The sequence below is a fragment of the Rhamphochromis sp. 'chilingali' genome, assembly GCF_963969265.1.
Source record: "Rhamphochromis sp. 'chilingali' genome assembly, chromosome: 1".
NCBI lineage: Eukaryota > Metazoa > Chordata > Actinopteri > Cichliformes > Cichlidae > Rhamphochromis > Rhamphochromis sp. 'chilingali'.
The window spans coordinates 66,301,401-66,317,728 of NC_137929.1; the positions used below are offsets into that span (position 1 = coordinate 66,301,401).

Here is a 16,328-nt window from a genome sequence, read left to right on the forward strand (position 1 = left end):
TATATACATGTTTATATTTATATTTATACCTATATCTCTAGATTTATCTATTTATCTTAATCTCCAAAAGTTGACTCTGTTCATCTGGACGTAGCGTTTTGTAGGAGAAACATTTCCGCACTCATCCAAGTGACTTCTTCAGTCTCAGCTTCAGTCTCAGCTGACTGCAAGTTTCCCCAAACCTTATAACCAGTATGTCTGTGAAGGTTCTCAGTCATCCAGGCCATCGTAGACTAAGGAGCTTGGAAAGAAAAGCGTCTGGACTTCTTGAGTTGCTTGAGTTGCAGAAAAGAAGATCAGACACCAGCGAGGGAGGATAAGAAGGACAGACGCAACAACATTGTCATCCCCTATGTAGCCGGTGTATCAGAGAAACTCAGGAGAGTTTTCTCCAAACACGACATCCCAGTGTACTTCAGACCCAGCAACACACTCAGACAGAAACTGGTTCACCCGAAAGGCAAAACTCCTAAACCCAAACTGAACAATGTGGTGTATGCTGTACAGTGCAGCGAGGAATGCCCAGACCTCTACATCGGAGAAACCAAACAGCCACTTCACATGCGCATGGCACAACACAGAAGAGCCACCTCCACAGGACAAGACTCAGCAGTTCATCTGCATCTTAAGGATAAAAGTCACTCTTTCGAGGATGCCAACGTTCACATTTTGGACAGAGAGGACAGATGGTTTGAATGAGGAGCGAAAGAAGCCATCTATGTCCACTGTGAGCGACCATCTTTGAACAGAGGCGGGGGTTTACGACACCAACTCTCTGCCATCTACAATCCAGTTTTGAGATCCCTTCCCAGACGCCTTAACGCCCACTCACATCCTGGGCCATCTGACCTCAGGAATTCGCATGATAAGGTGGGGCCAGGTTTCACAATGAACTCACCCGAAACTCTGGCTGATTGTGACCCACACCCAATTTCACACCTTGGCTCATGTGATTAAGTAGAAGATCATCAGGGGGTCCTTTGGGGGGGTGGAACTCCCAACCATGACAGGGGGGGCCATGGCAAAACGCCAACAAAACGCTTGGACACTGCTAGCGCCCACAGAAACGCAAAGCAGGAGATGAAGCATCGCTGAATATGTTTCCAAACCAACTTCATTCTAAGCCAAAGACTATAAATATGAAGAAGCATATCTTCCCTTTGGTTTCACCTGCACAAGTGCCAAGGTAGGTCTCCCCTGCAGGATTGGTTTTCCCTTCGTCGGGAGCAGCGCTGGGCTCTTCAAATCATGGACAAACAGGATCCCACATTCTTGATATTTAGTTCACAAACACTTCTCATAATGACTAACTACTCCTGACATTTTGGAGATGTTAGCTCTTTATACAGTAAAGTTACAGCGGGATACAAATAATATCAGGCTGATCCTGCCACGATTTGTTCCCCCGGTTCAAATCACGGACAAACAGTATCCTACAGTTGTTTATGTTTTTAAGCCCATTTTACACAGAGAGGCATTTTTTGAAAAATATATTGATAGCAATGTTGAATATTATTACACAGGGAAAAAATAACTACATGTAAAATAATTACACCATAACGCCTCTGACTTTCTAAATGGAGGCACAGTAACTGCGTGTGTGTGTGTGTAAGCATGTAAAACCTGAAGATAGTGACAAAATACTGTTAATCTGACTATCTGCCATTCTGCAATTAATCTCATGTAAACAATAACGTGGCGCACAGCGTGACGTGAAAAAATGCTCGTACCTGTGACGTTGTGTGACAAACTCTGTATTCCTCGTCCACACGTAAATGCAAAAAACAGGAGTTTTAATTAGTATTCACTTCATTAAAAACAACAAAAATAAAGCTGTCATTCCTTTAAGTGAGTCAAAGCAGCAAATCAACAGTAGTTTGATTTGTAAATAAATCAATTTGTCTGCAATTTCTTCTAGAAGCTGCACAAACACATTAACAATCTTCCAGAAGAATACAGGGAGGGTATGTACCAACTAATTAAAGGGTATTTCTTCTTCGACTTCTTAAACCGTATTGCCATTTCTAAATAAAATTATGCAAAGTTTTCTTCTCTGCCACATGCCCTATTGGTCAGTATGTTCTGAATCATTTCATGCCATATATTAATCTGCTCATTTTGTCGTGTAACTGTCACACTGTAAGAATTTGTTAATGAATTTCTGACACAGAAAACCTTCGCTTTCCAAAGCTCCATCAGTAATGCCTCCTGGTATACCTTGGACAAACAATTGGAAGCGAAAACTAAATACTTTTCTACTTTTCAGCTGAAGCAGCTAAAAACCATTCACAGTGAAGCAGCCTGAAACTCTCATTTATCTTTTCAGCTGCTAAAACATTGTTGGTGGCCTATCAAAAACGCCATGAGGATGATAAAATCAACAAATTCTTCAAATGCTTCGTTGATTTCGTGACACACCCTCATACAGGTATGTGCATAAATACCTGTATGAATTATATAAATTTCACCTTTTCATTATACAATTTCAGGCCAAAATGGTATGATAAAATAGCATTTATCAGATTTCTTATATCTTTAATAAAAGACAGCTACTAAAATGATTTCATTTGTTTTTAGATAAATAAATTTAAATATTCTTGTAAATGCAGTGGTTATACATTTACCCTCTGAACTTGTTTAGATGACTTTCATAAATATTCTCTACATGACACTGAAGGTTGTACAAAATAAATAATTGGTAGATTAACGGTGCTTCCAGAGTATTTTCCATGGGAGGGACAAAGAAGAGTTTCAACCTCTTGCCAATTCCCCCTTTTTTAACAAATCACACCACATTGTGTACCACAGTATGCATTACTTCATTACACGGTAAATACAACCTCGTTTCTTATCAAGAAGACAAAATTTGCCATCTGAGTGAGCGTCCAATCAAAGTAAAAAAAAGTTTTAAAGCTTTTCTGTTAAGTTTTTCCTCTTTTCAAAATGTGTGCAGATGCAGTAAAGTTCTACAGTTACTGTACAGCTGAGACCTTCGGGGCAGACAAAGATGTGCTGTACCAAGTAAATTTGTCTCAACAGCTACTGGTGGAGAGCATAGACCTACAGGAATGCAACACTGTCATTGTTTTCTGCCCAATCAACTCTCGTGTTAGGTCAGATGTGGAGGCAGCCATGGCTAAAGCACCAGGTATCATAAAGCTTGGTCACAATAATATAAAGTATGTTCAGTTTTTTATAGTTTTATAGTTTCTCTTTTACTTTACTCACTATCAATATACATATGAATATTTTAATTCAGTTTTCAAGATAATCATGGAAACATCTTTTCTTATGGTTTCAGCCCTCTAACCATCCAAAACAGTAACAATGCAATGGCTTTTTATTTGATTATATTTATTTAGGGATGTTTCTGCTGTGTGCAGGTAATAAAGACATCATCCTGGTTGTGATGCACCATACCCGAAAGACAAACTACTCAACAAGTGGGACAGGATGGTCTCAGATATTTCCAAATGTAATCCTGCATGTTGATGTTCTCTTTCATGAGACTGAGAGAGGATTACTGAGATGTCAGAAGAATGCACAGGCAGTCTGTCAGATACAACAAGGATTACAGAAACACAATGATATTAGTGAACCAACCAACACTGTGGGAGCACAGGGTCCTTTGGCCCTGTCCCAAAGTGAGAGTTTGCCTGTTCCACAGAGGCAGGGACCTAATGTCCCACATAATCAAAATGGATGTTTGATTATGTAGTAAGACAGCTGGTGACACTGACAATGACAAAGACTGTTTAGCTGAGAATAGTTTTAGCTGAGATTTACACTTTGCATGAAAAAAGGATAAACCTAAATAGTCTAAATGAACAACATAATGCTTATTACAATGTTGAGTCTTTACAATATGAGATTTAATGTCACAATTAAATAAATGAAAATGCTCATACTGTTCATGTCAAAATGAAATAAAGTCTTGTGATGAGTCCTCAGTTTCCTTTGTGGTAACACTTTATTGTAGCATGCCTATTTTGCATTTTTATGCTGTCTATACAAAAGATTGCATGATGTACACAGCTCTAACAACTTAACAAATGGTCTTTGTATACAATATGTGTGTGAAAACATGAATGATAATGAAACAAAAGTCTACATGAACATCAAGGAATCCTTCAAATGTTATTGATTTTGTTTGTCAATAAATTCTTTGATGTTGAATTCATGCCCAGGGCCCAAATTATTGTGATACAGAGAATTTAGCTTTTTTTTCCCAGTGTGCCTGAATGTTAAACCTCTAAAGATTTATATCTATAAATATATAAAAAACACAAAAATATCCATGAATCTTTTCATTCAGGAGCATTTTGAAACTGAACCTGCCTGGATGCCATCTTGTCTGACTAAGCTGACAGACTACAAACTGAGGAAGGCGGAATCCCAGGAATGAACTAAAGAAACTCCAAACTCTGAAATTTTGTGTTGTTGTTGTCACGGCGGGGTGCGCTGGTGTGTAATGGAAACAGGACCCAAAAGCAGATGAGGACGAGGAGTTGAAGTTTGAACAGAAAAGTGATCCTTTATTAGATGACGGCAGAAGTAAACCAGGAAACCAAAGTAAACTGACAAGACACTAAGAAACAAAATACTAAACGGTACTGAGACCAAAACCTAAACTATGACTGTGGTGGAAAATAACAAGCAAAGACCATGACTAAGACTAATAATACATAACAGACGAAAACCGTAACTAAGACTGAGGTCAAATAAACAGGCAAAGACGGAAACTAAGGCTAAGGTCAACATAACAAACGACCCGACAATGGCATGAAGAAAACAAAAGACATGAGGTGATCAGGGGAAGTGGAGACACATGGGGGAACAGCTGACAGACATAAACCTAATGACAGGACCAGGAGAGGAAAGCTAAATACAATGAACAAAGAACACATGACATTGTCAGAATAAAACAGGAAATACTAAAACCAAACATGACAACACAACTTAACAGACCTAATACGTGATGAATAAATACAAAACCCCAAAACATAGAAAACCCAGGAACAATAACTGCCTAAACTAAAGGCAAATAGGAAATAACACAAAAACTAATAACATATCAAAAAATACAAAGAAAACTCAGAGTGCTGGGTCGGAGACCCAGCCTGTGACAGTTGTTCTGAAGTAGTTGCAGTGGATTGAGGTGTTTCATCCTCAGGTTTGTAGAATATTTAGTTGATTTAGAGTTTAGAAATGTGTTAAAATATAATGTAGAACTGTTGTAGAGACACTGACACTGCCCTGGATATAAATAAAGGCCTGACTGTGTCTGAACTTAGGAGTAGATTTTAGGAGACCCTCCCCAGTTGAACTGTGAAAGTAAGACAAAGAGGAGTTAATGCTGAGTGGAAATTCCCCAGAGGATACCTGGGTGGGGGTCTCAACATTTGTAACTGTGGTTTGGAAGTGAGGGGGGTTTTATGACCTCTAGGAAGTCACCTACCACCACTGTTTTAACTGTCACGCACACACATCCACACGCACACTCACTCATGTGCACTTACACATACACACAGGTATGCGCACACAGTCACACACGAGCACTCACATAGACACGTGGGAACGCGCACATGTAGGCATTCACGTGCTCGTGCACATAGACACAGACAGAGTTTGCAGCACACCGTGGGGGTTTGATGATGGGGTCACTTCTATAAAGCTGGCTGTGACTAACAAAGGGGTGAAGATTTTTGCAGAGGGACACCGGCCTCATCTTCCCTTCTAGAAGTGCATGCTTAAATGAAGAAGAGTAAAGATGAATGAAGATGAATAAGGATGAATAAAGATTTTGTGAAAATGACTACTGAGTCCGGTGCCATCTCTGGATGCGCGAGGAATAAAAAGAACCGGGGTAAAACTGATTTCGTAACAGGTTTCACAACTACTGCTTGCACACACACACAACATAGGCCTATCGCTTGCGTCTGCACGCACAGCTAGCGCCTGCACGCACAGCTAGCGCTCTCTGTTGAAAACTCTCAAACGCCCCAAATGGCGGAGAATTCAACCGTCGGACACTCTCCAAACGACCCAAATGGCGGAGATTCCGAACACTCCTCACGGCGGAGCTACCGAACCTAGGTTGTCTCCACACCCCAAACAGCGGAGAAGCCTGCGTCTCTCTCACGCGGCTAGCGCGCTCCCGTATCTGTGGTCAATGCAGGGTCACGTAGCCGCTCTCTAAGGCCTTCTGTACTAACTGTTTGTTTACGTTCATGGGAAGAGTCTCTGGATCCCGTCAATCGTCATCCATCCCGAGGGGAGTTCAGGCGCAAACTTCCCGGGCTGGTGACAAGGCAAAGTGAAACACCAGGGCTTTACGTCAATCATCCCAGACGTTGCGGTGGCGTCCTCTCCCTCTCCTCGGTGGATGCAATGTGTTAGGTTCCGGCTCCGAAGGACAACAAGGTCTGTGTTTCCACAAGCCCCGCTAATTCTAGAGACTTATTCATCATGAAGAAAACAAGACAGTCGATCGATAGATTATTTGCGCAAGGGAGGCCTCGTCTGTGTCCAGCACGACAATGACCCCCAGATCTGACCTCCTCCTGCTACCTTTTATTGGGAGACAGTTCACACAAAACACGTCAGAACAAAGCCACGCACCCTTTGTTCTAAGACAAAGCATTTTATGTATATGTGTGAACTTCTGTAAGAGTGTGTGTGTGTGTGTGTGTGTGTGTGTGTGTGTGTGTGTGTGTGTGTGTGTGTGTGTGTGTGTGTGTCAGACCTCCTGCTGACCAAAGGGTCGTAAACCCAGGAAGTTTACATCAAAAGAATCAGTTCTTTCAGATAGGATGTATCTACAATAAAACCTCCCCCAGCACAGAGTGGCTGGAAAGGTGGTCAGGATCAAAGGGATGGCTTTGATCCTACTGCTTAAGCTAAGACTGTACAAATTTAAGAAACACAATGGCAACATTCAGCAATTAGACTTAACAAAACACGTTCAGGAAGTCTCGGAGCACACTAGAGTTTGAAAAACTGCAGGGGCATTTGTTAAGCCGAATGGCATAACCAAATACTCAAAGTGGCCCAGTGGTGTGTTAAAAGCGGTCTTCCACTTGTTCCCCTCCCTTATCCGGACCAGATGGTACGCGTTTCGCAGATCCAGTTTCGTGAAAACAGTGGCTTCCTGGAGATGTGCTTGTGTAACAAGTGGAGTCAGGTTAGCTGCTGCAGCGGGAACTGCTGATCTCAGGCAATTAGCTAGGCAGAACAAACTCCAACTGGCGATCTTGCTCCCTGCCCAATCAATGTGGGGATTATGTCTTTGCAGCCACGGGTAACCTAACACGAGCGCGGTGTCGGGAGATGGGAAGGTAAAGAATGAAAGTGATTCGTTATGATTCCCGGAAGTGATTACTTTCACAGGCGCAGTCTGATGGGTGATGTAAGCAAACACTTGTTTATTCAGCGCTGACGCAGGGAGGGGAGGTTCCAACAGAGTGAGTGGTACTTCCAGCTCTTTAGCCAGCTTCTCATCTATGAGATTTTGCTCCGCCCCAGAATCCACTAATGCGCTGCATGTAACAGTCTTTTTGTTGGTTACTATGGCAACGGACACAACTAATCGGGGTCTAATAGCATTTAATGTGCTGCCCACCCGTATCCTCGAACCTACCGGTGAGCTGGTCCGTTTGGGAGAACCGGGCAGCTGGCGATGCGGTGTCCCGGCTTCCCACAGTAATAGCAGTCCCCGGCCCGAAAACGGCGTTCCCTTTCCTCCGGCGAGAGCCGAGAGCGCCCGATCTGCATCGGCTCCGGCGGAGGAGGAGACAGTGAGCGAGCGCACGCCGCTGGAGAGCTAAATGGGGGCAGGGGCGGTGACACGTGAAGTTCTGGGTACAACCCGGGTTTCGGTGGCTTGGACCGCTGTTCAAACTGTTACAAAATCAGTTTTACCCCGGTTCTTTTTATTCCTCGAGCATCCAGAGATGGCACCGGACTCAGTAGTCATTTTTACAAAATCTTTATTCATCTTTATTCATCTTCATTTAAGCATGCACTTCTAGAAGGGAAGATGAGGCCGGTGTCCCTCTGCAAAAATCTTCACCCCTTTGTTAGTTACAGCCAGCTTTATAGAAGTGACCCCATCATAAAACCCCCACGGTGTGCTGGAAACTCTGTGTCTGTGTCTATGTGAGTGCTCGTGAGTGAGTGTGTGCGCATACCTGTGTGTATGTGTGTGCACATGAGTGAGTGTGGGTGTGGATGTGTGTGTAACAGTTAAAACACTGTGGGTGTAGGCATCACCCTAGAGGTCATAAAACCACCTCTTCCAAACCACAGTTACAAATGTTGAGACCCCCACCCAGGTGTCCTCTGGGGAATTTCCACTCAGCATCAACTCCTCTTTGTCTTACTTTCACAGTTCAACTGGGGGAGGGTCTCCTAAAATCTACTCCTAAGTTCAGACACAATCAACCTTTATTATAGTGAGGGCAGTGTCGGTATCTCTACAACAGTTCTACATTATATTTTAACACATTTCTAAACTCTAAATCAACTAAATATTCTACAAGCCTCTCTCTCCTGTAGACGCTTATCAATTCTACGGGCGAGTGACACCAAATCCTTGAATGATTTAGCTGCCTCGTGAAACGCGAGCTGATCTTTCATCTGATCGTTCAGGGAGCGTAGGAAAATGCCCCTTAGGGCCGAATCGGGCCAGCCAACAGCGGCTGCCACTGTGCGAAACTCCACTAAATACTCCGCAACACTACACCGGCCCTGGCAGAGCGCCACTAGCTTTTGAGCAGCATCATCCTCGGAAACTGGTGGGGAGAAAGTTGCTTTGAATTCTTCGAGGAAGTCATCGAAGTCGCAACTCTGTATCGGGTTAAAAGATAAATAGGCTTCAGCCCACGCCAACGCCCTTCCACCCAGCAGTCCCACAAAGTGGGAAATCTTGGCCGCGTCAGTGGGGAAGGCGAGTGGCGAGCGACTGAAGAAAAGGGTACACTGAAAAAGGAAACCCCACACTGGTCCAATTCGCCGTGGAAACACAACGTCACACAACGGTATGCCGGGGTCAGGCTGTTTAGCGCGCATTTCTCCCCGTTTCTCGCTAAGCTCTTGATACTGATCCTGAAGTAAGAGAAGCAACTGATCGTGTTGGCCGAGCATGGCACCCTGCTTATTAATAGCTGAACGTATTGGGTCTGCTGGATCCATTCTGGCCAGTCCGTACTGTCATGCGCCGCGCCGCGCGTGCACAAAAGGATCCAGTCGCAGACTCAGCGCTAACAGAAAAAGACACTTTATTATAATAACGAAAGGCGACCCGGGAAAACTAGGGAGCAAAACGAGGAACTAAAAACCCGGGGAAACAATGACACGAGGAAGCCGGGATCGGGATTGTGGGAGGCTGCAATAGAAAGGGGAGAGGATTAGTAGGGAGCCAGGAAGCGGGGAAAACACATCAGGACTGAGTCAGAGTAGGGGGGCTTACGATAGAGCGGGACCGTGGGAGCTCGGGAGGGAAGTGTGGCAGTCCGTGAGCAGGAAGTCCGTGGGGATAGCGAATGGGCCAGGTGATGCACCGAGTGATCCAGTTGAGCCGGAGGACAGGCAGGTGGCAGACGCCGGATGCCGGGTCGAAACCTGGACACAAGTAGGCGGATTAAACACAGTTCCAACCAGAAGTGAACGCACGCTTTCGGGGAAGTCTAGTTACCACTGTGAGGTGAGTAACGGACTGGCGTGGAGCATCCGTCAGCGCCGGGTTAAGTAGCTCTTCATGTAATCACCGCGATGGAGAGCAGGTGTGTCGGTGATGGCCCAGCCCGGGGGTGTGGCTACCCGAGCATCAAGCATTTCGCAGGCACAGGACCACGGACTATGACACATGTACATTCATACATTTTGTTGGAGGCACCTTTTCTGGGACACAACAATGAAAAACAGCGGGAACACTTGATGTGGTCACCTGAACATTTAGCACACCTGAACAGAGGGTTACCTGAGGCATTTTGTGTGCAGAGGTTTTGTGCTTGGGAGACATTGTTAGGAAAGTGCAACACCTTCTGGGGCTGACAACCTGAACAGAACTTAAGCGGCACCTCTTGTGCGGCAACAGAGGGGTAAAAACAGTGTCTCCCTGCTGCTAGACCCCCTCTCCACTCTAACCCACAGCTAGGAAGGCTGAAGCTTCTTCCTCCTGGACGTCAGGTCCCGCCGGGGGCCCGAGGGTGGGCCTTTGCTCCAGGCTGACTGGCGTGGAGCTCGGGCCGGAGGACGTGCTCTCGCTGGCGGCACACCCACTTCAGCAGTGGGCGCTGGTCTCTTGCCAGACGTTGGAGGAGCGGCGGGCCTGTGAGAGCTGGCTGCGGGCTTGGGCTGACGTCTGGGGATGATGTCGCGCAGAGCTTCCATCTGCTGAAGCCCGTCAGCGCTCCTGCATGGTTCCGGCTCGTCATCAGCTAACCCGTCAACATATTCCATGTGGTCAGCCCAGCTAATTGCAGGGACATCGACCGGAAAATCCTCGTCTTTGGACTCAGAAAGCTGGGGCTCCAGACTCGGAAAGGTGAGGGTCTTGCCTTGCGACAGCCGAGCGTCCCAGCACTTTTTCCACAAATGTCACCCATCTTTCCAGGGTCGAGCGCCGGAACTGGCGACAAAACGCACAGGCTTCGGGCTCCGTCAACGCTCTCCGAGCATGGACGATCCCCAGGCAGACAGGGCAGGCATTGTGCTAGTCGCTGTCGTGCAAAGAGAAAGGGCATCCCTGAGGACAGGGGCGATCAGAAGATTTCTGCTTTGCTCGCTTCGGTTTGGAGTCCATAACAAAACACAAAGCAAAACACTGCACGGAAAAAACTTGAAATAAGCGCTCCACGGGCAGCCTACACACCAACTGCGCGGTGGAGGCTAACACCAACAGGGGCAGTTAAGCAAAGTTCAAGTCTGCAGACAACGGAGCTAACTAGCAGCAGTTAGCTAGCCCAACTCAGCAGAGGTGTTCTCGGCGAGTTGAAGAGCGTAAGAACTGAGGGATGACTGTGATGACAGTGGCTATATGTGCAGGCGGGGCCGTGTGCGTGTCATCACACGTCATCTGCCTTAAAGGCGTGAATAAAGGTTTCTTCAACCAGGACACGCGAAGGAGCGTGATATCCCATATATATTAGAGATGGCACGATACCACTTTTTATGTCTGATACCGATACCGATATCATAAATTTGGATATCTGCTTCCGATACCGATATGAATCCGATATAATGTTTTTTAATCAACAAAACTGTTTTTTTAAATATCTTGCTGCATTTTGTATAAGTTGTATAAGTTTAAAACAACAACACTACACTAAAGCTATTCTGTTATACCTGTATGCAAAAAAATATATTTCATAGTTCAGCAATACTGATCAATCTAATAAACTTAAACCATCCTCCCTATTCTGGTATTTTAAAGAGTACTTAGCGTAAATATTAAGCAACCTAACTAATAGGGTTCCAACTCCCAGCAACAACAAAAATAAATAAATAAAAAATAGGGAACCACCCCTCACGCTCCACCTCATGATGCTTAATCGACGTAATCAACCTTAATTTGATGCAGTGTGAAAAAAAATGCACAGAAATCAATTATTTTTCAAGAAATATTAAATAGATTCAACATCTTTCTTCAACAAAATTGCAGACTGCACAGATGGTACCTTCCCAAAGGAAAAAGTACTATATCTTACTAGGGTATATATATTAGACTTAATAGTTACTATATACAGTAATTGACTTCTATTCATTTTACATCAAATTAAAACTTTGGGTGTCAGATAATTATTTATTAAAAGCTCGACATTTTAAATGAGAATAGGAAATAAAAGTATGTCTTTGTGCCCCCTTTTCCCTGTTAATATCTATCGGCCCCCCTGGCTAAACTTTGCTAGATCCGCCCCTGCACAGTTACCAGCGTCAGCTATGTAGAAAAAGATCCTGGTGTAGAAAGTAATATTAAATACATTCTAACAACAGCTTATCAAGCTTAAACGTGCTGCTGTTGTTTATCCACTGGTTTCCTCTTTCTGGTGCAAAGTGGGCCAAAAACCAACAAGAGAGACGGACAGCCGATCAGCTGATCATTAAGCAGTTTCATGATTAAAGTAGTAGCAAGAAGAGGTAGTGCTTGTTAAGCATAACTCAGGAATGCTTTACAAACATTCAGAGATGGACTTACACACTTGCTTTACTTCTCTCAGGGATGATTTTGTCGGAGATGAAATGCCAGTTTGCTAACGAAGCTCCAAAACTATCCAGACCACCGACAGGCCACAGCCGCTCTATCACGTGATGCATATTGCTCCGACCTGCTAACATTCTGAGGCGAGTTACGGCGTGTTGCAAGTTTTGTGAGGTGCTTTCATGATATTTAATGGATCGGATTACATTTTTTATTTTTTTCTGATATCCGATCCAGTAATTTAGGTCAGTATCGGACCGATACCAATACGTAATATCGGATCGGTCCATCTCTAATATTTATGTGTTATACCGAGTGAATCGACTGAAAGGTAACTGTCTGAACAAAGCTTTGTTATGTTACTTTTGCACTATGATGCACATGTTGTTATTACATGACTTAATAGAGCTCCAGATATTCCAAATATTCCTTCATCACATCTTCTTTAATGTTAATATTTCATGTTTAATAGTAACAAACAACATTTCTGACTAAAATAATCAATGAATGAATGAAAGTGTGTTTCAGAGAATAAAGAGGAGGACTTAAAATCAAAGGATAAATTCCATCTAGAAGTGTTGTTTGTATCAGACAGAATTTGATGTTGGTGTTGGTCTGATGGAAAAGTAGCTGCTGTTACAGTAACTCGGGGATGGGGAAACTCCAGGCCTTGAGGGCCGGTGTCCTGTAGGTTTTAGATGTGTCCTTGATCCAATACAGCTGATTTACATGGCTAAATTACCTCCTCACCATGTCTTGAAGTTCTCCAGAGTAAATCCACCTGTGTTTGTGTGACTACATTACACTCCCACTGCTGTGGAACCTGAACAATAACCAGAACAAAGTCTGAAATAAAAACTGCCAAGCAGCTGCACCACTGAGTCACAGTTTATTTTCTACGCTTGAGAAAAGGTTTCGTTTCTGATCTGCAACAAACGTCTGCACTCTGCTGTCACACTCACGCTGAATGATGTTCCGGCCTCTATGTCACTGAAGTGCTACAAACCAGGAAACAGGATGTTGTTCTTCTTCAGTGCAGAGAGACGCACAGACGATCAGACTGAACTCAGACCAAACTAGCAGCTTCCTCTGAGTGAGTCCAGCTACAGGAGAGAAAAGTGGAAAACTCCCCAACACTGCTGCTTCAAGCTGCTGACGCTCCACACACTGAATGTGAGTTTGAGCAAAAACACGACTCAAAGGAAGTTTCAGTGAAGGTGGTAGAGGAAGGAGGGGAGCCAGGACTGACTGTACTTCCTGTCTGCTGTTTTCAGCTTCACTCACAGACTCAATGGCTTCCAGATCAGAGGAGGATCTCTGCTGTCCGGTCTGTCAGGAGGTCTTCAGAGATCCTGTTCTTCTGTCATGTAGCCACAGCTTCTGTAAAGACTGTCTGAAGAGATGGTGGAGAGAGAGACCAACACACGAGTGTCCAGTTTGTAAGAGAAGATCTTCAAAGAATGAACCACCTTCAAATCTGGCTTTAAGGAACCTGTGTGAGTCGTTCTTACAGGAGAGAAATCAGAGAGCTTCAGAGGATCTCTGCAGTCTGCACTCTGAGAAACTCAAACTCTTCTGTCTGGACCATCAGCAGCCAGTGTGTGTCGTCTGCAGAGACTCAGAAAAACACACCAATCACAGATTCAGACCCATCGATGAAGCTGCACAACAACACAAGAAGGAACTTCAGGAAACTCTGGAGCCCTTAAAGGAGAAGTTAAAGGTTTGTGAAGAAGTTCAAGTGAAGTTTGATCAAACAGCAGAACACATTAAGGTCCAGGCCCGACACACAGAGAGGCAGATTAAGGAGCAGTTTAAGAAGCTTCAGCAGTTTCTAGCAGAGGAAGAGGAGGCCAGGCTGGCTGCACTGAGGGAGGAAGAGGAGCAGAAGAGTGGGATGATGAAGGAGAAGATGGAGGCTCTGAGCAGAGAGATAGCAGCTCTTTCAGACACAGTCAGAGCCACAGAGGAGGAGCTGAGAGCTGAAGACGTCTCATTCCTGCACAACTACAAGGCTGCAGTGGAAAGAGTCCAGCGCTGCCCCCTGCTGGATGATCCACAGCTGCCCTCAGGAGCTCTGATAGACCAGGCCAAACACCTGGGCAACCTGACCTTCAACATCTGGAACAACATGAAGGACATGGTCTCCTACACTCCTCTCATTCTGGACCCAAACACTGCTCATCCAAAACTCATCCTGTCTGAAGATCTGACCAGTGTGAGACGAGGAGGAGAGAAGCAGCAGCTTCCTGATAATCCAGAGAGGTTTGATTATTCCTGCTGTGTCCTGGGCTCTGAGGGCTTTAACTCAGGGACTCACAGCTGGGATGTCGAGGTTGGAGACAGTAGATGGTGGGCTCTGGGGGTGTTAGCAGAGTCTGTGCAGAGGAAGGGATACATTGAGTCTGGATTATGGAGATTATGGTTTTCTACAGGTAAATACTCAGCACACTCACTATCATGTGAAACTGCTCTCTCAGTAGAGAAGAAGCTCCAGAGGATCAGAGTGAATCTGGACTGGAACAGAGGAAAGCTGTCGTTCTCTGATCCTGATACTAACACACACATACACACCTTCACACACACTTTCACTCACAGGATGTTTCCATACATTCGCACTAATGATACAGTGAAGGTGTTGCCGTTGAAGGTGTCAGTGTCAGTGCAGCAGATGAGTTGAGGATGATGATGTTTCTAATGTTGTTTCCTGTCAGTGAGTTGAAGCTGTTAAACTGCAGCTGTCCTCCTGCTGCCTCGTTGTTCCAAAGCTCTTTGTTTCTCTTTTAGTTTCACTGTTTCTTTCTGTTTCTGCTGTCCACCTTTTCACATGGAAAATCATTTCACTGTTTCTCACTGAATGACTCCCCAAACTAGATTTGAAATTCTATCAAGTTTCTAATCATTACAAGTGATTCATGTTTCTATTTGATGTGTAAATGGAGATGATTTAGTTTGCTGGGATATGGACTGACATGTGTTGAATGGGAGGAGCAGTTTGTTGTTGTCTTCTTGTCTGTTTATGACAACAATAAATATGTTGTTGAAACAATGATTCATGTTTAACTCCATATATGAAATGTTTCTGATCTTTGAATTCTGTTTGATTAAAGACTTTCTTCATGACACAAATGAGATTTCAGTGTATTAATAGAACTAAATAAGCTCAGAGTTGAAAGGCTGGAGTATTATGTACGTGCTTCACTGTCAGGATCTTCAGGGGGATTCAAAGGGAAACATCAAACTGCTGTAATGAGATAAACTAGTTGGGCTGAACACACTTATCTGTAGTTTGTCTCCATCCAGGATCATCAGAATATAATGAACATGTGTGAAGAGCCACAAAATGCTGCTGCCCTCTCAGCATGATGAGCTCCAGCCTTTGTTAGCAGGACAACAGGAAACATGAGACAACTTTCAGAGACAGTAACCAACTGTGGCCACAAGATGGCAGCAGCTGATCTGAGATCCTTTATTGGACAGAACGACTCTGCTCTGTGACATCATCAGAGAGACGGCCTTCACTTTTATATATCTGAAGTCATGTCTGCACTGCCTGCCTTGTTTGTCCTGAGCTCCTATATGTGAATGTAAGGAGAGAGAGCAACAGCACAGTGGATCAAAGCTGCAGATGATGATCACACACACACCTCAAAGTGTCACGATCTTGGGTCTTATGACCCAGCGTTTTGAGTTTTAGTTTATTTTGATGTTTATAGTAAATGGTAAACGGCCTGTATTTATATAGCGCTTTACTAGTCCCTAAGGACCCCAAAGCGCTTTACATATCCAGTCATCCACCCATTCACACACTGGTGATGGCAAGCTACATTGTAGCCACAGCCACCCTGGGGCGGACTGACAGAGGCGAGCCTGCCGGACACTGGCGCCACCGGGCCCTCTGACCACCACCAGTAGGCAACGGGTGAAGTGTCTTGCCCAAGGACACAACGACCGAGACTATCCAAGCCGAGGCTCGAGCCGGCAACCTTCCGATTACAAGGAGAACTCCCAACTCTTGAGCCACGATCACCCACATAGTGTATGGTTAAGCTCATTAGGTTTTCTTTGTTCATTTGCTTATTAGTCTGCCCTTGTCTTTTCAACCCCTCTGTTAAGTCTCTCTTGCCCT

The 16,328-nt window shown here is 44.6% G+C and overlaps 1 protein-coding gene across 1 annotated transcript; it reads left to right on the forward strand.

The window, feature by feature from the left end:
* Positions 1-13,460: 13,460 nt before the first annotated feature.
* Positions 13,461-15,667, forward strand: LOC308405154 (nuclear factor 7, ovary-like). The gene is made up of 2 exons (XM_080895599.1): positions 13,461-14,857; positions 14,987-15,667. Exons 1-2 carry the CDS (start codon positions 13,491-13,493, stop codon positions 15,054-15,056), a joined length of 1,437 nt encoding a protein of 478 aa, XP_080751725.1. The 5' UTR covers positions 13,461-13,490; the 3' UTR covers positions 15,057-15,667.
* Positions 15,668-16,328: the final 661 nt, after the last annotated feature.

Coding starts and splice junctions, on each gene's coding strand:
- LOC308405154 (XM_080895599.1), top strand. CDS start 13,491: ATGGCTTCCAGATCAGAGGAGGATCTCTGCTGTCCGGTCTGTCAGGAG. Junction 14,858..14,986: donor TTGCCGTTGAAGGTGTCAGT/GTCAGTGCAGCA, acceptor TTTCTCTTTTAG/TTTCACTGTTTCTTTCTGTT.